The sequence below is a fragment of the Erinaceus europaeus genome, chromosome 8 (genome assembly GCF_950295315.1).
Source record: "Erinaceus europaeus chromosome 8, mEriEur2.1, whole genome shotgun sequence".
NCBI classification, from domain to species: Eukaryota; Metazoa; Chordata; class Mammalia; order Eulipotyphla; family Erinaceidae; genus Erinaceus; species Erinaceus europaeus.
Window position 1 is genome coordinate 33909308 of NC_080169.1, and position 24727 is coordinate 33934034.

The window sequence follows — 24727 nt, forward strand, 5'->3', positions numbered from 1 at the left end:
ATGTTAAGCTACCAAAATCGAATAGCTTAGGGAGATAGCATGATCAGTGGAGCATGGTCATTTGCATGTATGAGCCACTATTTTACTTCCAGGCATCCTCCTCCTTCAAAAAAAAATACATATAGATAATGAACACTGGCCAATACACCTGCATAAACAACTTCATAGAATTTTAGACTAATAGTAAGCTTAGACTAATATTTACTACAAACTCAGTTTACTCATACATTTAATTAGAGTCACTTTTTTTTACATAGCTTATTACTTCTACATCTGCATTTATTTACTTTCAACACAGTTATCAGTTTTCTGGAAAAAAATAGAATCTTAAAAATGAATTTTGGGGAGAAATAAAGTTAAAATTGATCCATTCTAAATACCTAATTTCAAGTTCCTTCACTTAAGTTTCTGCTTTTTACCTTTATGGATTGTAATTGTACTTCTCAATTGACTTATCCCATCACTACTTTCTTCTCAAACTTGAGCATTAGGATACTTTTTAATACTCTAAATAAAATCAATAATAAAATTAGAGCATTATGAAAAACAGTGTATTTATGACATACTTTTCTGTGGAGAATGCAGGAGTTTCTGAATATTAACAAAGTGTTAATTTTTTAATGCAGTGTTAGGTAATGAATTTTGGGCCTCACCTATGTATAGTACTGTTAAAGCTTCCTCCTGGGCCCAATGTTTTTCATTCTTTAAGAAAAAAAAATATTTAGTAAGCCCAGCCCCCACTGCTGTGGTATATTTCACTCTGTTTCTGTCTCTCTAGATATATACACAGCTCTATACACACACACACATATATATAGACAGCATATGAAATTGACATAGCAGTGAAGAAGATTGGTAATGAAAACAGTAACAAAGAAATGGTGAGAGAGAGAGTGAAAGGGAAGAAAGCTGGCAAAACACAGAGGGAAAGAGGGCAGAGAGACCACAGCAGCATTCTACCATCCATGCATCTCCTAGGTGGTATAGGGACTGGAATCTAAGGCCTTACACATAGCTAAGACCCATGCTCTATGGAGTGACCTGTATGATCCTAACAATACTTCTTTTTAAAGTTATAAGAATAGAGTGAATTTTCTTACACAAATGCTACATTATTCTAAAATCAATGTATGATAATTTGTATATGCCCTCAGAAAAATCATTCTAGGAACCAGGCAGTGGCACACTCGGTTAAGCACACATAATACTACGCACAGTGATAAACTCAAGGATTCTGGTTTAAGCCCCTTCTCCTCACCTGCAGCAGGGATGCTTCATGAGCAGTGTCTATCTTTCTCTCTCCCTCTCTATGCCCCTCCTCTCTCAGTTTCTGTCCTATCAAATGAAAAGAAAAAAAAAGTGGCCTGAAGCGGTGGATTCACCAAGGCCTAGCAATAGCCCTGGAAGCCCCCCACCCCACAAAAATAGTAATAATTCTATACATTTATCTTATTTTAAAACCATTATATTTATTTATTTATTTACTTATTTATTTATTTATTCCAGGGCTATCACTGGGTTCGGTACCTGCACTATTAATCCACTGTTCCTGGAGGTCATTTTTTCCCCATTATATTTTAGTGAGAGAGACACAGATAAAGATACAGAAGAAGAGACTAGAGAACTGCACAGCTCTGATTTATGATGGTGTTGGGGATTAAACCTGTGACATAAGAGCCTCCTGTGCGAAAGGTGGTTTCATAACTATTGTAATGTCTCCCCAGCCTTAAACATTCATTTCAAAGAAAAAAAACTGATCACATGTAAACTGTTATAGAATATAATAGTGACTGAAAATCAGAATGACTGAAGATTTAAGTACTATTACACTAAATATCTAATGAAAAACATTACAAGAAGCATAGTTTTCATTTTATTGATGTTTACTGGACCCTCAAGCACAAAATCCATGAAGTTCATAACCCCCTAACAAAACTTTTAACTTTGTGTGAGCAATGCCTACAAGATCATTCTAAAAGTCTGTTTTGTGAAAATTATGTTATAGCAATTGTGTCCATTAAGATCATTTGCATATTTGTGCTTTAATTTTGTTTTCTTTTACCATTTAACTTTTTTTTTAATTAAAGAATTGATGGAGGTAAGGAGTATGTTTTTAGCTAATTATTATCAAATAAAAATTCACAATAATTCCTGCAAAAATTCCTAATTTATGAAGAAGTAATATAGCTACTAGCTTTTGAACATTCATTTCCTTTCAGACTGAATGCTATTTATTGAGTGTAGGTCCTCTGATTGCTCCAAAGGTCAAGTGATGTCAGAGGGTAAGAATCATTTCTTGGAACCTAGAACAGTATTTCACACTGATTAGGTATTCAGTAAGATTTCATTTAGCTCCCTGCCTCAGTGCAGATTAAGCACACATGAAAAGTCTCTTGAAGTTCTAAACTGTGCTTGTATTTAAGGTTCACTAAAAAACTTAAAATCTGGAACAACTACTCTTAGAATGTAGGTATTCAAATAAGTTCATTACCTTGGACAAGTCACTTTCTTCTTTTCTTTTTTTAATCATTTTCACTTATGGAAGGTGCCGTTACTACAGCTGAATATTAAGATAAAAGTCACCATTGCAAACCAAATCCCTAAGCTGAAGATTCTTTTTTTTTTTGGTCTTTTGATTCTCTTGAAATCTTAAAAGATAAGGAATACAATTGCATCTTAAATATCAGAAAATTAAATGATAGAATTTATCAACTATAAAAAGATATTAGTTAAGTATCTTTGACTTCAAAAAATATATTCCAAATTAGTCATCCAGTCTAAATGAGTTAGCCACAGTCCTTTCATGAAAATAAAATCTTAAACTAAATATCAAACTAAATTTTTTCTGCATCAGCAATAAAGTCACTGAAATTGAGATTTGAAAAGATGAAGGAAATCATCCTAGGTGTAAAGATGAACCCTCTACAAAAAAAAAAGTAAATAAAAGCTTGATTTAAAATCATATTTGCAGGTAAGTTAGGGTTAAAATAATTTCCTGGAGTTCTAGCTAACAAAGAAGTAATGAACTAAAGACTTCTGGCTAGAAAATAATGTTCCCAAACTTCTATTAAACCACAAAGAGCAATAGTTCTTCTTCATATCCTCTTTTTCCCCCTCCAAGGCCAAAATGTCATCTTTTTTTGTAAAAGAAAATCAAAGCCAAATGGTAAAAATGCAAAGATTTGGTTAAACAAACAGTCAGAATTTCAGTAGGTTTATCTTCAGCAAGTGCAGCAACCAAACAAAGCCAAGATATTGTCCATCTCCTTGACAGACAAAGAGCCTCAGAGGTCCAGAGTGACATGCCCAAAGGCTGGCACGTGATTGGATTAATTAAATTAAATAGCAGGAAACAGCTTTTCCATATGCCTGGCCACACACAAACTGTAACAGTAAATCTTTTATATCAGTCAAGGAAAAATGTCAACATTAAAAAAACACAGTGCCAACACACTATGCACAAATCAGAAGTTCTATTACTATATAATCTTAGTAGGTATTGATTTTGATGCCATGTATTTGAGAAATTCCCAAATACTCTTTGGGAGCCATCCAGAAGCTCATGAGAATTAGAAAGGATGAGATCTCTGCCACCTAAAGCTTTTCAAACAGTTTAACTAAAACCAGTACTCTGACTGCTTTAAGAACATATGTCTACATTTTATTAAATCATAATCTCCATACTTCAGGATCAAAATTAAAGTCTATTGATCATTTTGACCCTTATATCCTCCTGATCTATTTATTGAGAAAAAATTCTCCCATATTCTTCAGCATAATTTTCTCTCATTTTGTCATGACAAGTCTAGGTTTTTGTTTAAGAAATCATTAGAAACATATTCACACTCATCAGGTTTCTAGAATAACTTTGCAAACTTGGTAAGTGCCACTTACCTCTATCAATCATGCCTTTCATTTGCCCTTGTTTCTAATATAAGGAAGAGGTACTATAAACTAATAATTGCTGTTTTCTGATAAAGAAGTATTGCGTTGGACAAATAAAGGTAAGGAAAGTGATTTGGAGGAATTGTGAAATAGAAGACAGCAAAGCAATTTTCACTTACTATAATAAAAATACAGAGTCAGTGCATACTATGACTTACTTGTCAAAACAGAAACATTAAATATATAATGTGATGTATAAAATATGTGGTAATCAACATGTTCAAATATAAGTTACACTTATGATAGCAAGTATCCAGATGTTATAAATATTCCAATAAAATTGTTTTTTTACACTTGAATTAAGTATTATCATAATATCTATTGCTTTTACTATTTGAAATATTTGTCTGAATTTAATGTACTATGATAAAGTTATAATATAACTTTGAATTCTAAAGACACTCAATTCATAGGGTCCTTCTTAGAAAAAAAGAAAAAAGGGTATAGTGAAAGGAGTGGAGTGTGCAGGAAAGAGAAATAAAATAAGAACAATCTAAGACTTTAAACTGAGGGTTGAAGACTTTTGGAAACTTGTCAGTATATTATTGTTTTAAAACTTGATTTTGTTCAATTTGTTTCTAGGATGCCCAAATGTCATCCAATGCACATAAGAAACATTGCAATGTCTCTCCAGATTGTGTTTTATTTTTTAATATTTATATCAACATTTATTTCTTGATGTCTGTTTTCTAAACTGAAGCCTAGAAAAAATTTCTAAGAAATTCAACCCCAAGAGAATGTAGTCAGTCCACACAGTAATGACTTTTGTTAGGACCTAGTAAGTGACCAGTTGCTAAAGTTAAGCCAAGCTTAACAGTGGGTGAAGCAACTCTCCACCTCACCCCCAGTGGTATTTATCTCTTTATATACTCACTAAATTTCATGTTTCCTTCTTCATTCTTATTCCTGCCCCAGAGCCCTAAGCTAAGGTTGATAATTTCCGGGGGTCATCCATCCATGGGTGTCTATAGAAGACTAGACAGCCCATAAACTGGTGAGAGACCTGGTTGAGAGTTAAGGTTGCTATTTCTGTCCCAACAAAACTTAAACAAATCTTATAGGTTAAAGAGAGAAGTATTCTTCTGAGATCAGAGGAGAGCAGGCATGTTCAGGGTGGTATGGCCATGGATGAGAGAAGTATTCTTGAAAGGACTGAAATAGTTTCTACTTAGACCTGGATACCCTCCTCACCTACTTCCTATTACACTTCCCTCAGTCACTCCAAAGCTAACCTTATCAAAGTAAGGACTACAAAAGCTGAATAAGGGTAAGAGACTGGCATACTTTAACAATGACTCTTTAGTCACTATCAGGCCACCCCATCACCTGGGGCCTTATTTGGGAAGTCCTGAGATTCTCACACAGACACGACAGGCCTAGACCTTGAATAGATCCCTCTCTCCACTGTCACTGGTCTCCTCCATCAGGAACAACACATTAGACCCCTTTGTGGGCCACCATAGGACCTTACCCTCAACATGGATCAACAACGACAGAAAATGTTCCATCCTCTGAAGGGAAGTTAGATAACATACTCTATCTATTACTTGAGGAAGATGGGTCCTGAAATTGGAGCAGCTTGGAACGTTCCTACTCATGACCACTGAAGGGGAGCTCAGACCTACAGGGATGCAGAGGTTACATAGGCTCCTAAGCTGAACATGGGCCCCAGATAAAATCAATCAACATTATTTGATCAGTCAACAATATTTATACACCTTTCCCATATTTGGGAGCTAGTCTCTTCCCTGATTCAGCTCTCTATCCCTTTTTCCAGCCATGACATCATCTCCCCAGACAATAACTTGGTTCCACCTGCACATCAGAGGCTAGGTTCAGGAAAAGAACTAGTATAGTCATGGGCCCTTTGGAACATAACTAAAATAGGTCTACTATTTTATTTTATTTTTACTTTTTATTTATTTGGGAGACCCCAAATATTCATCAATATTCCAGCCTTTAGGTTCACCATTAGTCAACAATTTATTTGACTTTATGTTAACTCTTCTATCAACCACCAGATTCCAGATGCTATCATGATGGCAACTGGACTTCCCTGGGTAGATGACCCCACCAATATGTCCTAGAGCCATGCTTCCCCAGAAGCCTGCCCCACTAGGGAAAGAGAGAGGCAGGCTGGGAGTATGGATCTACCTGCCAATGCCCATGTTCAGTGGGGAAGCAATTACAGAAGCCAGACCTTCCACCTTCTGCAACCCACAATGACCCTGGGTCCATACTCCCAGAAGAATAAAGAATAGGAAAGCTATCAGGGGAGGGGAAGGGATATGGAGCTCTGGTGGTGGGGATTCTGTGGAGTTGTACCCCTCTTACCCTATGGTTTTGTCAGTGCTTCATTTTTATAAATAAAAATTAAAAAAATAAATCTGATGAATTCTTAGTTCAGATCTGAGTGTTTAAATCTGAATTTTTTTAATTGCCACCAGAGTTACCACTAGAGCTTGCCTCCACGATGAACCCACCACTCTTGATGGTCTGACCTTCCTTCCTTCCTTCCTTCCTTCCTTCCTTCCTTCCTTCCTTCCTTCCTTCCTTTCTTTCTTTCCTTTCATTTTGATATACAGAGAAAGTAAGACAGAAGGGGGAGATATAGAGGGAGAGAGAAGGCATCTGTGGTATTTTTTCACCACCACTCAGGAACCCTTGCATGTAGGAGAGAGAGAAAAGAAGAAGAAGAGGAGGAGGAGGAGAAGGCTGAGGAGAGGGAGAAAGAGAAGGGCAGAGAGAGAAAGAGGGAGAGGGAAACAGGGAGAGGGAGAACAAGAAGAACCAGTGCATCACCAGTGCAAACCCAGGGATTGAACTCAGGACCTCATGCCTGAGCATCTAACACTCCCTGCACCAGCTCTCAGGTCAGAGTTTAAAGGCTGAATTTCAAGAACTGAAACACTAATGAGTGGAATAGAAATGGAAGCAATAAGAAGCCAGTACTTCATGTATGTCATGGAAAATAAGTTAAAGATACTGGAAGCTCACATGTTGCTATACTGAATATAATTTTGCTGTTGGTGTGAACAGTTTCACTTTTGTGAACCAATTTTTCAGTTCTTCAAAAGTTAAACAGCATTACCATATGACTATATAACCTAGAAATTTCATCCTAGGTATAAAACCAAAAGGACTAAAGCCAATGTTTATCACAAAATCTACACATGAATGTTAATAACAGAATTAATCATAATAACTAAAAAGTGAAAATGATCCATGTGTTCACCATCTCAGATAAGAATGAAAAGACAAGGGGTCAGACAGTAGCACAGCTGCTTAAGCACACATGACACGAAGCTCAAGGAAGGCTCCCCACCTGCAGGGGGGGGTCGCTTCAGGAGAGGTGAAGCAGGTATGCAGGTGTCTGTCTTTCTCTCCCCCTCTCTTTCCCTCCTCTCTCCATTTCTCTCTGTTCTTTACAACAACAATGACAAACAACAAGGGCAACAAAAGGAAAAAAATAGCCTCCAGGAGCAGTGGACTCATGGTGCAGGCACTGAACCCCAGTAATAACTCTGGAGGCAAAAGAAAAAAAGAATGGAGATAGAAAAAAAAAGAATGGAGAGACAGAATACATATTCATACTTCAGAGGATTATATGTCTCTATGAAACAGCTGATACATGCTAGTATGTGGGTAAACCTTGAAAATGTATGTAACTGAAAGATCAGACAGAAAGGCCACATACGATTCCTTTATCTGAAATATCAATAATGAGTACATTCAAAGAAACACATAATGATATAATGAATAAGTGGTCATCGGGCAAAGATGAAAGGATAGATAGTGGCTGCTTAACTGGTAGAGCAATTATTTCAGTTGATGCAAATGTTTGAGAATTACATAGCAATGATGACTGCACAGCACCCACAAACATGTTAAAATACATTAAATGTTGACTTTAAAGTGGCAAATTTTATGATATATTAACTTATTTCTATAAAAAATGATTATACAAAAACTAGTTCTGAACTTGTAACAAAAGATATTTTGCCAAGTTGTGGTTCCTTTATTATTAACAGGTCAAGAAATTATCTAAATTGAAGACAGAAATGAGCAAGGACATACACTATCAATGAAGTTATATCAATAAAAATAGTGAGAATAGCCTACAGCTGAGTTAAATTGCAAATAAAACAGAACAATACATAAGTAATGCAATACAGGCTATTTTGAAAAAAATTCAATAGGAATCCAAAGATCCTAAGTAAAAAATACTAAAAATCAGTCCTATTTCAGGAAGTCGTTTGGTGCCCCTCAATATATCCAGAACACTTTCTGAATCAGATGTAATCAAGTGGCTTGAAAATGTTGATTACTGGGCTCAGGGTCAAAACAACAGAATTAAAACCTGGGTGGGTGGGAATGGCTCAAAATTTGAATTGTCAGCAGTTTCTCTAGAGAGGATATTTATGTATCATTCCATTGAAAAGCCATATGGGAGGTCCAGAACTTAAGCCAAACATCCCATTTTCTTATTTCCTAACACAGTATACAGATTATCTTATATCAAAATTATTACCAAGTGTGTCTTTAGTATGTCAAAACATTTGAAGATGGTCGCTTCTTAATGATTTAAGAATAGGAAATAATTTGTTTTGATTGGGGAATGAATGTAAGAGGTGGCAAAGGAAACCATGAATTGGTTGAAACATTTTCTCCAAAAATTAATCACAAGTATAGTCTTCATTTTTCCCCACCCTAGAACTGACTCTGATAGAAATGAAAAGAAACTCATAAATTTGTATAATTCCAAATGGTTTTTTCCTCTTGAAGTTATGAGTCTTGATTTTTTCAGCTACAGAAAAATTTTAAAAAGATGATTCAAAAGCTATTTGGAAATACTAGTGGGAGGGAAGGAGAGAGAGAACATAGCACCACTCAGCTTTGGTATGTGCTGTCAGGGATTAAATCTAGCTCATCAGACTTCTAAATTCTGTGCTCACTCACTGCTGAGCTATCTCCCCAGTCCATGTTTTATTATTTTTTAAGGATACTTTATTATCAGAGCATACTTTGATTCACAAAGTTTTTTATTACTAGATGTAAATTAAAGTACGAATGATTGATTACATTTGGATATGTAAAAGCAACTGTTGCACAAGTACAGAATAGTGAAAAGATAGAGAACCAGAAATATGATGTCATAGTATCTTGGTTGAAATTAGAAGTAGACTATCACTAGCTAGTTGAGCTTGGCCTTTATGCCCTCATGCCCTTGTTTCTACAGTGGGAGAACAATAATTCCTACAAATTCAAGTTTTTGTGAGTTACTAAGTTACTTCATAAAGGTAAAGTGCTTAGCTACAATAGCTGGTTCATTCTAATTGCTGGAGTGAAAAGTAAAAGTTATTTTGTGAATCAAGATAGCCTCCCCAAAATGCATTATCTAACCTGTATGTGATTAGTACACCTCAATGAATTTATGATGACCATAGAAAATTTTGAAAATATTTCTATATAAATCAGAACATGAGCCAATTTTATTTGCTTGAGTTCTCTGATTTCCTTGTCTTTCCATTCTTTCTGTATAAAACCTGGATGAGGAAACTGTCAATAATAAAGGAAGTTCAATATAACTATCAAATTCTAAGATGCTGGTTATAATTGGTGACATCTGTAGACCTTACATACTTGTTAACTCACAACTATATATACACCCACAGTTGCATGTTTCTGTTACTGAAAAAAATCACAAAGAAATGCAAATTAAATAAAATGTTGCGTGTGTCTGTGTGTGTGTTTACTACTAGATTTCAAAAATGTTTGAATTTCTTTTTAATGACCCTTGGGGGAAAGGAAAAAAAAAACATTCAAACAACATGAGCTTTTCCTAAAGGCTCTCTTAGCTATGACAGCTAGTAGTCTCCATCTCAGCAATCTCTGTCACTAGTAGTAGCAGGATTTTTACTGCTAGGAGAGGAAATCAAGTATTTATTATGACCCCAAACAAAGCTATTTTTTCTGAAAAATTCTCTAATATAATATTGATACCTTTTATTGTAAACATTACTTTAAAAAAAATCTCTGGAAATCAGATATACATAAAATAAAAGTGATCTAGTTAACTCCTATAAATCTTTTTTGAATGCTGTCTAGTACTGAATTAACTTTGTAGTTCAAAGGCTTTTCTCCAGTAATTTTCATTTGGATTAATAGATATTTTTATACTTCTGACCAAATTATTAAATTCCTGGCATTGTGTGTCACTGATTATAAATCCAGAATTTTTAATCTAAAGTGATACTGTTGTAAACTAAATTGACACTTAAAATTGACATAAAGGAAAACAAGAATCTAAAATAATTGCTTTTAACTATTGACCCAAATACACAGTGATACATGAGTATTGCCTGATAACTGACCTGAGGAAGAACAAGGTACATCATGGCCCATGGGTGGTCCAGTTCCCTTTACCAGTGTCAGAATCTATTTCTCCACACTTGTAGTATAATAGTTATTTCCATTTAAAGGGGAGTCATTTGGTTGTTCCATTTTCTTTAAATTTATCTATTGTCACAGCTTAGGTTCTTACTGAATTAGATATAGTATTATGATACATGAAAATCATTCATTTTAATATCTGTTGAGTGTTCTAGTCAAGGGATCATGCTATCCTTTTAAAAAATATTTTTTTAATACTGACTGACCACATTTAGGAACTAACATCTATTTATATAAAATTTTATATACTCAAGTTGACATCAAAGATAACATACTGAAAAACCCACACTGGGAAAAATTGCAACACATTTTAGAGATGTTTTGTTATTTGATAATGGTTGGTATAAATAGTTTTAAATAAATAATGTTGGGTTTATTACTTTTAATGGTATTAGAAGTAACTACTCAGAATCTCTTATTTTTCTTGTTTCAACAAATAATGGCAATATATTTTGGTATGTGACCTAGTATATGAGTTTCGAATTCGATTAGATATATCAAGTTTACACAAAGTCAAATGTATGAAAGGGGATCTTTTAAAAAAAACTTTATTTGAGAAAGGAAGAGACTTATAACAGAAGGCAAGAAGGGAAACATACAAACAATATTTTTACAACACAAAACAAAAGATCACCTTCAAGGGTGTAAATTATAATAAATACAGTAGATTTTAAAAGAGACATTTATCAATTAGTTCTATGATTATTTAAGTCCAGCTTTACTTTTCACTGGTTCCAGGTAGTTTATTGATTATATTCAAAGACTATCAAATTCAAACAATTAATGTCCACCAACTGTACTGATGAAGCTCTCTCAAATGACATTATAAAAAATAGGGTTTTCTGTTTGTGATTACATATCTTTGAAGTAATATTATACAAAAGTCTGCTCAGCCACATGTTCCTCCCCAAATAAAATGTATTTTAAAAGATGCACTATCCCTTTTTTATGAGATTGAAAAAAAAAAAAGATTCTGAAGAAAATGAATATTTATGAGATGGAAAAATATACAGTTTTATCTTAGGAATGCCGTATTTTTAATGCAAAACAACTGTCAAAAGTCATTTTAATCTGAAAGAATATACTAGTCAAAATATATTGGTAATCATAAGTGTTGCTTATTACAGCTATTTGTCAAATTATCAGGACTTTCATTATATGGAAAACTTTTAAACTTTCTGGCTTTTAGTTATGTTAATTTAATTTGGATGGAGACTTTTTTTAAAAAAGGATAATGTATCTTTAGCAGTAACCTTTTTTAAGAAATATTTTTAAATGTCACAGCAAAATGTAAACAACACGTGCCAATAACATACAGTTTTACAGTGTCTACATTTGGCAAAACTGTTATAGCTCCTTTGAAACAGGATACTACATCTTAAAATACTTCAGATTTAGAAATATAAATATTTTAATAGAAAAAAACCTCACAAAGATTCTAGGTCAATTTGGATTATCCATATTATAGGGGTCTTAATACAATGAACCTTTAACTAGCTTAACAAAAGTAAACCTATAAAACAAGGTAAACATATCAAAAGAGAGTATGAAGGAAATGTTCCAGTGAAAAGCTTCCTTAACAATTTCCCTACTTGTGGTGTTATTTTCTTAGACAATAAATCAATTCATAGTGTTCCCTTTAAAAACAGAGAGAATAAAACACTATCCTCAGTTTTTTTTCCCTACATTCCTCAGTACGTGAATCACTTGGACTTCCTGTTTCCACAAGGCATTTCCTGTTCAGCCTCATAGAATCACTTTTCTGCAGAACAGCAGGAACCTGACAAAGAACTGACTTAAATAAACAGTCTTGTACTGCCTTCAAAGTTGTTTGTATTTCATAGCATCAAGGGACACAGTTCTTCTGAAGGTGCATTATGTACAAGTAAATTCTAAATTTCCTATTTGCCAAAATTTTATAATATATGCTATGCCATTATGGAATTATACTTAAGAGATACTAGTGATAATGAATATAGTATATGATACACTTTCTCCTCTTAAACATGGTTTTGACTTTATATCAAATAACAGTCATACTGTTACTGTATTTTCTACAACTGTAGAAAATTTTGCATCTACTTGGATCATAATGATACACATTACTTTTTGCAAACATTTGCATCTGCTTCATTTCATGTTTTGATAGACAACATTATCAAATAGAACAAGAGAAAAGATGAGCAGTGCTAGGTGAGACACAATATAATATTTAAAGTAGCGCTGTAATTTGCATCAATTTAAAGCACCTCTATTCCTAAAATTTTCAGTTGCAATCTACACAATAACCTAGGACTATTGGCATAATAACCAGGTCATTTCACTTAACAAAAAGGATAGAGGAAGAAAGGGGGAGACTATATTTAAACAGTGTTCAAGACTGTGCTATGATACATTATATACAACAAAGTGAAAATTGTATTCTAAGTATCAAAAAATCAAAAACTAATAGAATGTTTCACTGATCAGACTGGGAAACTATCCAGCAGTCATTGATCTCAACAGACAAACTAAAAACAGTGGAATTGTTTTCCTTAGAAGTAATTGGACAGGCTTTGGGGTGAATTTAAAGCCTATTAGTTACTTAAGTAGCATAATTTTAGTGTAACAGGCATTTCTTTACCAGTGAAGTTTCTATGCAACTTTGATATCTATATAAGGACCAGGTTTTATAGATCTATATATAGATAAACCTGTGTTAGTTAGAATCCTTCAACACTAAAACCATTCAGAGATATAAATGGATAGAAAATAATATCCATTTGCCAAAACCTGCAATGAATTTCACATTCAGATAATGACTTTAATTACAAATCCTGGAGCTAAATCTTTTCCTATTACCTGTTGCATAAAAGCAGCCTGCTCCCCAGATTCCATTTCCTGGATCTGAGCATCTTCGTCACTGTCCACTGGTTCCTCCTTGACCTTCACAGCCCCAACTTGTCCCAGTGTATCATCTGCACAAGCACTACTGTCGCTCCTAGTGCTGTTGCCACAAGAGGGTGCTCTGTCTTCCTGCATTGCTTGGTCTCCTTGAAGCTCTTCCTCTGCTTCCTCCAGGTGACTGCCTGGTTGCTTCAGTTGTTCAATAGATTTCGAAAGCAGCTAGAAGAGAGTAGTCAGAGGTTCAAAATTCAGTAATTCTTGATGGTAACAGCAAAACATACCTATTCTTATGTCTCTTAAGAGCATTCTGATTTTTAACCACTGAATCCAGAATGAATGATGTGTAACTACTTCCTAGTGAAGCAAAGTCTGAAGCAGTCTCAGCATTTCCATATTGAAAGAGTGTAGCAGGCAGAGAATGAAGTCTTTTTTTTTTTTTTAAGGATTAACTTTAACTCACTTAGAAAATGGTGAAGGGGAAAAAAAGGTAGAGGATTATTGTCCTCCTCATGTGAATCATGAGATTTTCATAAGCACAGGTTACAACTGAGTCAATTTATTAAAAATAGGATGAGACTATTTTATCAACCGAGCAATAGTAATGGGAAAATGTATAGACCATGAAAACTTCTACAACCTAACTTTTCAGCAAATGTCAACTACAATGAAAGATAAAAGCACAAATGCTCAGAGATCTTTTTATCCATCTAAAGTTCCCTATATCTGTACGGTAAAGTGATAAAATACCTTCACATACATATTTGTAAGACATGGAAATAATGAATACAAAATCCTGAATTTTAAAAATGTGAAGAACTAAAAAACATCTGACTAATACTAAAATTCTTTTATCAATATATCCAAACGGCAATTAAATAATTGAAAATAAACACTAAACCATGTTATAATTTAAAATTACTAATTATGCATTCAATTTCTCTTTTAAATTAAGTCATATTTAATCTTCAGAAGTGTATGAATTAGATTCTCAGTCACATAAAGTGATAAATGACAACATACCTAACATAACCACAGTATAAAAGCTCAATAAATGAGAAAACACTTTCAAGACGATTTCACCTCACACAGGCCTTTTGTTTAATCTGACAGTAAGTCCATTGATTGCTCATCCATGGATGTTAAATTGTGTTTGAGTGGTTAGTTTTTTTGCTGAGTCAATGCCTATGTAAGCAGCATGCCAATCACCATAGCAAGCCACACATTTAGAAAGAATGCCCCCATTACAATCATGAATACAGAGTTTTCTACCTAAAACTCAAGGTTGCTGCCATTTACACCTAGCTATGTATTTAAAAGTAGACACATGCTTTAGAACTAAGAATTTCTGAGAATCTAACTTTCAGATGAGAGGCCACCTTTATGTGTAGGCTTACAGAGTCCCCTCTACTCTATACAACCTCAGATGCCCCAGCACATGCTTATAAAGCTCTTCAAATTCAACATATGTAGATTGAGAGTTCTCATTTATCTGTTCAACAATTATTTAAGTGTTTAATGCCAACTATGCCCAAGGCAGCATACTAACTGTTGGGAAAACAGTCATGCCCTCTCCTTATGGAGGTTATAGTTTAATGTGTCAAAAAACATGCAATAGACAAAAAGGCACTCTTGCTTTCAATACAGTATTTTAATAAGACACTGGGAGTTATGAGAATACATACCAGTTGCCACAGGAATGTACAGAATGGTTGAGAGTGTAAACTGTGATGGGAGAGCTCATTGTGAATGTGGTATATTTAGGCTAAGGCATGAAGAACAAGAAAATGAATCAATTTAAATGTGTCTGAGGCATGAGCAAATAAGTGAAAGTAAGGAAAAGGGCATTTCTAATATATCTTACAGTGTGCCCCCGGAGGGCTGGGGTAGTAGCAAACTGTATCTGCAGAAAGACTTTCAGTGGTGGTGGTGGGGGTGAAATGGATAAAGCACTATACTATCAAGCATGAGGTCTCTAGTTCAATCCCCAGCAGCACATGTACCAGAGTGGTGTCTGGCTCTTTCTCTCTCTCCTACTTTCTCATTAACAAATGAATGAATGAATGAAAATTTAAAAATAAAATAACTTTCATGGCTAGAGGTCAAAGTCTTATATTCAATCTAGGCACCATCATAAACCAGAGATGGTCAGCATTCTGTCAGGGGAAGGAGGAGAGGTGAGGAGAAAGGGAGGGGAGGAAGAATGAGAGAAAAAAAAAGAGAGACAAAGAGACAGAAAAAGCAATATATATATATGTATATATACATATATATATACATATATATATACATACCCATACTGTACAATGTATTCCTTCTATTTGTATTGCTAACAAAGAGATGGAGGAAGGAAGGAAGGAAGGAAGGGAAGAAGGAAGAAAAGAAAGAATAAAATATGGGAGAAAAGAAGGAAGAAAAGAGGAAGGATAAAAAAGAAAAGATGGAGAAAAAGTCTAATGTATCTGAACAGTTGAAAAGACAGTGAGGAATCCACACGATAGACACAAAACCTGAACCAGACATGATAAAGCTAAAAAAGATATGCCAGTCGAAATTCATATCTAAATGAAGGAGGTAAATTTAAAATGGTAATTTCCATTATGCCTGCAATTTCACTTCAGTTATTCCTAGGTGGTATTCATAAGAGAACATCCATTTTTAATGTTTTAAATGTCTTAAAATACTTTACAGGAAATGTTTCACAGAACTTTGTACCAATTCTAATCATCTAATCACCTCTTCAAGTGTTAAAATACATAACATTTTGGATACATAGGTTCTGAGAAAAAAGATGTAATATTCCTGAACTTTGAACAATTAAAGGTTTCCATTTAACCTTTTTATTGATATGTGATACTATAGAAAACAAGCACAGTTTAAAAGATTTATTTATGTCTGTGCCTCTCCTCCCCCATGATAACCACTATAGTTTCTCACAAAGTTTTCAAGCCAGTTTGGCTACTTTAAATATTTTTTGTGAGTCCATGTGCTTCAATTCTCTGCATTCCATATACAAATTAGTAAAACCCATCTGGCAGCTGTCTTTAACTTCTTTATTCAGTTTCCACTATGACACACACACAGAGAGAGTTCCATTTTGAGAGAGAGAGAGAGAGAGAGAGAGAGAGACTGACCGACTCATAAGGGCCTTTCTTAAGATTGAGAGAAAAGAGACTACGAGAGGTAATTATTAGGCCAGTACTGAGGACCATTTATGAAAAGTTAAAAGACAACAAGTTCAATGTCCAGAAAATGTCACACCAGATGGCCCTGATTTGGGGGGTTATGGGAAGATTTTGCATCTTACCCAGTTTCTGTATTTTTTACTACAGGGAATATTCAATAGCTAAGGGAAAGCTGAAATACTACTTGCTAAGAAGAGAGAGAGAGAGAGAGAGAGAGAGAGAGAGAAGACACACACTCTGAATCTCCTAACCTCCAGTAGTCTTCTCTTCTGTTCTACCTCAGCTCCTAATGCCATGGCCATATTCTAGAACTGATCTTTATGAGTAAACATATACTGCCCTAATTTTACAAATTCACATACTACTCTCCTCCTCCTCCTCTTCCTCCTCCTCTTCTTCTTCTTTTTCATCTTCTCCTCCTCCTCTTCTTCCTCCTTCTTCTCTTCTCCTCCCTCAAAAGGGTTCTTTATACTACTGAATCTGCTATACTCTCTCTCTGTCCATCACCTTCCTCCTAATTCTCTCATGTTTTTCTCCTTAGGTTCTATTCTCCATCAATAACAAATTTACTTCCTCAAATTATCTTTAAATCCACTGCCCTTTTCCAATATTGTTTCTATTGGATATGTAAGACTTCTAACCTGGGTTAACATTAAGTCTCTATCAGACTTACCAAGAGCTCGATATGGTAAGAAAGAAATACACACATTATAATCACAGCTAGTGTTTCCATTAAAATTCATGATCACAACCCCAAAGTGGACATTCAAAGATGCCCAGAAATCCCATTGCATTTCTCTAAGTCACTCTAACAAAAACAGGCAAATAATCTCTTTCTTCTGCAAACCTTGAATAATACAGACCTTTTTCTTACTCCTGCTGACTCTTTTGTTTCTTTCACTGAAAGAACAGAAGCATCATAATAGAAACTCAGTGTCCTGCTATCATCTGACTTACCAAACTGTTCACTCACCCATACTCCTATTAGATTAAAAGAAGTGTCTCCTCTCCTATGTCAATCAATCCCCTCTCTTAGGCTGCCCCTGCAGCTACAGACAGACTATGACCCATATAGTCAATGACTGCCACCTCTCCAGATTCAAAGGAGGTCTCGAAACTTTACATCAGGCTGACGCTGTTGACTGGCTACGGAAGAAGGGCACACGCTAGAAGAAGAAGGTCCTGGGTCCTATCCATTCCAACAGCTATCCACAATGCCATCACATTTACATTTCCTGATGAAAAAATTTTATTTGTACTCTTTTGCAGATATCATTCATCTTAAGTGAAAACTACACTGACCTCCCCATAATGTCATTATGTATCTCTTTCCAAAGCACAAGCCATGGCTACTTGTCTTCACATCTCTGATTCACCTTTTCCCATTCTCTTTGGAATTCATGGCAACTAGATTTCTACATACAAAAGCTATTTTGCTAAACCCAGTAACAACTGCCTGTATGCCACCCCCAGTGGCAATTTAAATAGGATACTAATAGGTACTAGTGAAAAATAAAACATTTTAGATAGAAAACAAAATAAATATCACAGCATATTTGAATATGAGATAATTACTTATGTTACTACAGCCAATGACAAGACACACTTTGTTTCCTTACTGCAACATATAATTCTTCATATACAGCAATCATCATATTAAAGAAAAAAATTAAATAATAAAATGTAGATTGTTCACAGTATAATATGTACACTTTGCCAGAAAGTTTTCTGGAATTTAATCATATAAATGTACTTATGAAGTCAATGAAATAGTCAGAAATCAATTCAAGTTCATGAACCAGTTGGTCAGGATACATAAGTGTATTAGTCTAAATATTTAAATACAGCACTATATACCAATTTTCACTGTCTAATACAGAGACAAGGCTATTTGTTCCAGTTGGTTCCTTTGGCATAACCCGTATTTCTGATAAAACATGAAGGAGGAAAGTGCTAGAATTAATAATTATGTGATAAACAGACAAGAAGGCCAAAGGCAAAATGATCTTCTTCCAATAGCATAATTACTTAATAGCACCTTTTTTTTAGATAGATGTAAAGAGGAAGAGACAGAGAACGAGACAAAGATACTACAGGACCAAACCCCCCTTCAATGCTGTAAGGACTGGGCTTGAACCAGGCCACACATACTTTGCCAAGCAGTGTACTTATCTAAGTAAGCTACTTTGCCAAGCTCCCTCAAGGCATTTTTGAAAGTTTCTTGGCATAAAACAACTAATTTAGTTGTCATAAAATGTTGGAGTTGTAAAATTTCTAATATTCTAGAACTTTTTATGGTTTTTTTGTTTTGTTTTGTTTTGTTTTTGCAGTCAGGGTTATTACTGGCACAATAAATCCATGATTCCAGAGGCCACTTTTTCTTTTCTTTCTTTCTTTTTTTAATTGGATAGAACAGAGAAAAAGTGAGAGATGAGGGGGAGGTAGAGAAGGGAAGAAAAAGAGACACACCTTCAGACCTGCTTCACTACTCATGAACTGTCCCGTCTCACCCCTACAGGTGGGAAGAGGCAGGGGCTCTAACCCTGGTCCTTGTGAATGATAATGTGTATGTTTAACCAGGTGTGCCACTGCCAGGTCCTTCAGACTTTTTATACTGTCATTCTCTCTGAAACAATAGATAATAACCAAATTAGTAAAAATAATCCCAATGTTTTCCTTGAACTGCAAACTTGTATATTTGCTTACTTAACAACTTTGCCTAGATCTAGACTATCTAATAATGTAAAAGTTCTATGTTTTAAGTAGCTCAAAGATCATATTTATCACTACTATACTCCAACATATTAATAACCTAATTCATCTCTTCTGAATGAAAAGTATTACCCAAATAGAAAGGCAAAAATAACTTGGGATTGGCATATTTGTCTCCCCTTACTCATTATTTTCAGAAATAACTGAAAATTTTATTAATACTCAGAAACAAAGTTTTGACACCTTTTTTGCAAGGTTATTAAGAAAAACCATGTATATATTAACAATCGCTACTACTTTTTCATAATCTTTTCAATAATGTGCTCTTTTTAAGGTTCCACAAAATTCAAAGGAGAGCATGGGAACTCCTAGATTTAGTATTCCTGACTATAAATGCAGTGAGGAAGTTAATCAATATCTCATATTTTAAGTATTTGATGAAATAAAGTTTTGTTTAAATATACTAGATGGAGAAAATCGCCATTGATATTTTAAAGGAAAATGACAAAGAGAAAAACCAGACCTGTTAGATTGACTTATGTTAGGCATTTAAAATAAAAATGTACATATTGTTCTTTCTAAATTTCTTACTGTTAATTAGGAAATTCAGTATGAGGATTCTGTTGTGCTTTATGTGTTTTTCTTTTTTTCTTTTTTTGAAGTACAAATCTGATCACTACAAAAAATGGCATAGGCTCTCCCTTTTATAATTTGTACTGTTGCTGAGTAGCCCCAGATGCAGGGAGGAGCTGTCTGCTTACTCTCAGTGGGGTAGCAGGGTCTCTCTTTGGTTGAACATCTGGAGATGATCCCATAGCAAAGCTGAGCTGATGCTTTGCTGGATAGAAAACACAAGACAAACATCTGTGTGACAGACAAATGTGCAAGCCTGTGTGCATCTCCTCTAAGGCACCATCTGTAAAACACACCCTATGTCATTTGTCTGACACCAGGTGAGTTACTTTGGTGGGGAATCCAGCTGAGATGAAGAAGATGATGACTGTACAGCTTCTCTGTTCCCTTTTATCTGTGCTCTTACTCATCTGTCGGTGTATCCCTGTATTCTCCATGCTACTGGATGAGCAACTATATGATTGAATGCTACAGGCAATCTATGAGTCTATGACCATTCATGTAATTATACAACACATGTGCCACACTCACAGAGATATTCTATATGCCAAATAGCATACTTTGTGGACATTTTCTACACTTCCTAGTATGACAACTGAACTCTTCCATTTTCACCAATCCTTTCTAAGTGTCATAATTATGTAAGCCAAAGTTTCTGTGCTTTATGCTAAATATTACCTATACTATTAGCAAATGAGGAAAGCTACACTAGATGAGATTTATTAACCGGTTTTTTAGAAAGAATAATTGAGACAGAGAGATTGAGACAGGGAGGGGGTAAATAGCATAATGGTTATGCAAATGGACTCTCATGCCTGAAGCTCTGAAATCCAAGGTTCAATCCCCCCACACCACCATAAACCAGAGCTGAGCAGTGCTCTTGTAAAATAAAAATAAATAAATAAATAAATAAAATACAAAAAGATAAAGACACAGAGAGAAGAGACACCACAGCACAAAAGCTTCCTTCAATGTGATAGGTACAAGGTTCAAAGATAGCAAGGCAGTAATCTATCCAATGGAGCTATTTCACTGGCCTTACTAGATGATATTTAAAAGCTTTGTTTCTAAACATTATATACAAATCCACTAAGTTTCTCCCTGTGTATGTTATATTATTTTTTCAAAGTCTTAAAATAGGTGGTTGCATGACCTAATGGATAAATCTGAAAGTCACATAAGTGTAGTACTACTGAATAAAATATGTCTCAACTGTAGTTTTAAAATTCTCCCACAGAAATTCTCCATGTAGTTTCAAGTAGCTTTAGATATGAAGTGTCAACTAAGGACTAGAGCATGTAAGAGTTAATATGCTTCTTAGAGACATCTGATTTTCTGAAATTTTCAACAAACCATTAAGCACAAATGTTGGAGTGTATTTATTAAACTAATCAAAATGACCTTCAACCCAACTTATTGCTTTCCTCTTTTGCTTCAGATTCTAAAGCTTCGTTTACTTGGGGAAAGGCAGTCACAGAAGTTTTCTCTTAAATAAATGTAAATTTTTTATTTTGGGAAATAAAACTTTTCCCTTAAGCTCCAAGGAAACTGGTTTTTAAAATAATGATAAAATTCTGTCTCAATTCACAAATAGATTAGGTATGTACCAACTGTTCTCAAAAACAACAAGCAGAGCTTGGAGGCCTTTCAAATTGAAGTCTACACAGAGAATTCTTCATGATGCCAAAATTCTCCATGTCACTTAGCTTCTGTGCATCTTAGGGAAATAATCAGAAGAAATGAAATTATGAAACAAGGCAGAAAGATTTTTTAAATATTGCCTTCATTACTTATGTAATTTAAATGCCTAAACTGAAAACATGCTTCCTTATCAATATTGAGAAGATGCAAAGTGAATTTAGGCTCAATTCTTATTAAATATATCTTAGACTTTGTAACTAAGAATAAGTGTCCAAAACATCTTCTACAATTAAAATATTCTTTCCTGGGCTCTCAAATCATTCTAACACTTCAATAGTTTCAGTAAGTGCTCTGTTTTTGGAAAAGGACTGAAATCTTTCACTTCAGTTTTTCAGAAAAGTTATCCACTCATACATTCATTCTTGCAACAAGAGTTTATTGAACATTTACTATAAGACCTGGAAAGAGTAGTCTGTTCGGCAAGATCCAGGTTCTCATTGGGGCAAGCAGAAAATAAAAAGCCTGGTGTGATAATGGAACTTGTTGTGATAAGGATTGCTGTGGAAACAGGTGTGTGTGTGTGTGTGTGTGTGTGTGAGAGAGAGAGAGAGAGAGAGAGAGAGAGAGAGAGAGAGAGAGAGAGTGAGTTTCCAAGGGACAGCAAAGCCCCCTATGAAGAAATAAGGTTGAGCTGAAAAAGATTGCAACACCGGGAGTCGGGCTGTAGTGCAGCGGGTTAAGCGCAGGTGGCACAAAGCACAAGGACTGGCATAAGGATCCTGGTTCAAACCCCGGCTCCCCACCTGCAGGGGAGTCGTTTCACAGGCGGTGAAGCGGGTCTGCAGGTGTCTATCTTTCTCTCCTCCTCTCTGTCTTCCCCTCCTCTCTCCATTTCTCTCTGTCCTATCCAACAACGACGACAACAACAATAATAACTACAACAATAAAACAACAAGGGCAACAAAAAGGAATAAATACATAAAATAAATATTTAAAAAATTTTTTTAAAAAATTAAAAAAAAAAAAAAGATTCCAACACCAAGATCAAATTGAGTCAAAAGAAAATTGGGGGCTATGAAAGAACTGTGGCTAGAACAACTCCCAAGAAATGGAATGCGATTTACCCCCAGGATAAAGGGAAGGCCTATGTGTTCTGTAGTTCAGTGAATAAGAGAAGGGACTAGGAGATAAGGTCAGTGAGGAGGACAAGAGCCAAATCACAACAGCTTTGTAGACCATGTAAAGTTGTTTCAATTTTATCTTACAAACAAGAGACAATAGGGTATATTTAAGCAAGTTCTAACATGACTTGATTTGCACTTTTAAATGATCATTCTGGCAGCAACAGAAAATCGAACTTAAATGGGAAAAAAGTGGAAACAGGGAAGTTGACTTTTCAAAACTTAAAATCATTAAAAAGTGTTATAATGTATGCTAGGGATATTTATTAACTAGAACAAAAATAAGCAACTTTTCTATAGGACTATGTAATGTAAAATCCTTTTACATGGAAAGTTATACTTTTTCATGATAATTCCCCTTCTGATATTCAACTCAAGAGTTTATTTTATTTGTTCTTCATTATTTACCTGTAAGAAACTGTCGGGGATAAAAGGAATCTTTGCGTTCTTTGCTAATAGCTGATAATTTTAGACTAGGTCTCATGATAGGCAAGATCTAAAAATCAAAGGTTTCCAAAGTGGCTTTCAAATATCTCCCTTTTTTTTTTTTTTTTTGCCTCCAGGGTTATTATCGCTGGGGCTTGGTGCCTGCAATATGAATCCACTGCTCCTGGAGGTCATTTCTTCCCATTTTTGTTGCCCTTGTTATTATTGTTATTGCTATTGTCATTGGATAGGGCAGAGAGAAATCGAGAGAGGAGGGGAAGACAGAGAGGGGGAAAGTAAGATAAGACACCTGCAAATCTGCTTCACCACTTGTGAAGCAACTCCCCACTGCAGGTGGGAAGCCAGGGACTAGGACCGGGGTTCTTGCACAGGTCCTTGCAAGCCTCACACCAGGTGCACTTAAACCGTAACGCTACCACCGGACTCTCCCCCCCCCACCCCTCGATGATCTTTATTTTGGTATACTGTTTACCAATGCAAGCTTTATTTAAAGCACATAACCAAAAGAGATCATATTGCCACATACAAACTCAGCATGGTCAGGGTTTTAATTCTTGTATTAAAAAATATTTATATTCTTAATGGCTGACTAATTAAAGTCAAATGCTCTTTTAGAAATTAGGCAGACCAAAGACAGTTCAATGCAATCGATCCAGTCAATAGATTGTCAGTTTTTGACCTCAAAAAGTAGTCCCTTGTGTTCCTTCTTGCTTGAACATTCTACAATTTAGAACATTTAGGGTTGATGGCTGCATAAAATTAAAATACAACATCCTTCACAATGGTGATTTATTTATGTTTCCTACATGGACAACAATTCAGTCTTTTTTCCCCAGAGTCTGAAGGTAGGGATAGGGAATGGCTACAAAGGAGTATCACAAAGGAAATTTGGAGGTTGAGGGAACTGTTATATGTTGACTGTGGTATTTATATGACAGTATCCATTTGTCAAAACTCACTGAACTGTAAAGCAAAGGGAATACATTTTACTGTGTGTAAATGCCAGTTGAACACAAAAATTCAATAGTTAAGCATAATATTATTGTGAAAATAAAACAAGGTCTGCTTCATTATGAATTGTTTATAAAGATGCAAGAGAAACCTGGAACAAAATGTAGGGGTTTGTTTTACAACAATGTAAGTTGATGCAGTGTTGAGACACGTGGAAAATGTGTCTTGGAATTATTCTAGCACTTCTAGACATTCTTCTCTTTTAGCAAAATAAAGAAAATAGAACTATTAGTATTATATGAGTATGAACACTTTGCTAAATTTCAGTGCTTACAGTGCTTACACGCTTACATGCTTACACAGCACTTTCAGGAGATTCATTCAATCCTCTGAAATATGCAGATCCTCTGATTACTATTGGAGACAACTTTGACCAAAGATACAAAACTGGGAAATAATTGTACAGAATACTAGATGCTTTCCTTAGAAAGATTATAAAGGATTCCCTATTTTGTAATTCATGTAAGCTGCATATTATCTAGAACTGTATTTGGCTAGAATTATATTTTCAGGATTAATAGTCAAGAGAAATAATAGGTCATTTTTATTTTTCATTTCCAATTTGCAAAATAAAGGTTGCTAATAAATATTTATATAACATCACCAATTATTGCATGCCAAGAAATAATTTATTAG

At 34.9% G+C, this 24727-nt stretch overlaps 1 protein-coding gene across 13 annotated transcripts in view; it reads right to left on the minus strand.

Annotated features, from left to right (window-relative positions):
* HDAC9 (histone deacetylase 9) overlaps positions 1-24727 on the minus strand; it is a 1141821-nt gene that overhangs the window by 442142 nt on the left and 674952 nt on the right. For 7 of the 13 annotated variants that reach the window (XM_060196129.1, XM_060196127.1, XM_060196128.1 and 4 more), the window contains one exon: positions 10931-13503. In XM_060196129.1, the coding sequence (XP_060052112.1) occupies positions 13189-13503 (315 nt within the window). In that variant the 3' untranslated portion in view covers positions 10931-13188. Of the gene's footprint in view, positions 1-10930; positions 13504-24727 lie in introns of those variants that run through there. The other 6 variants (XM_060196121.1, XM_060196126.1, XM_060196123.1 and 3 more) reach the window with 1 other exon arrangement.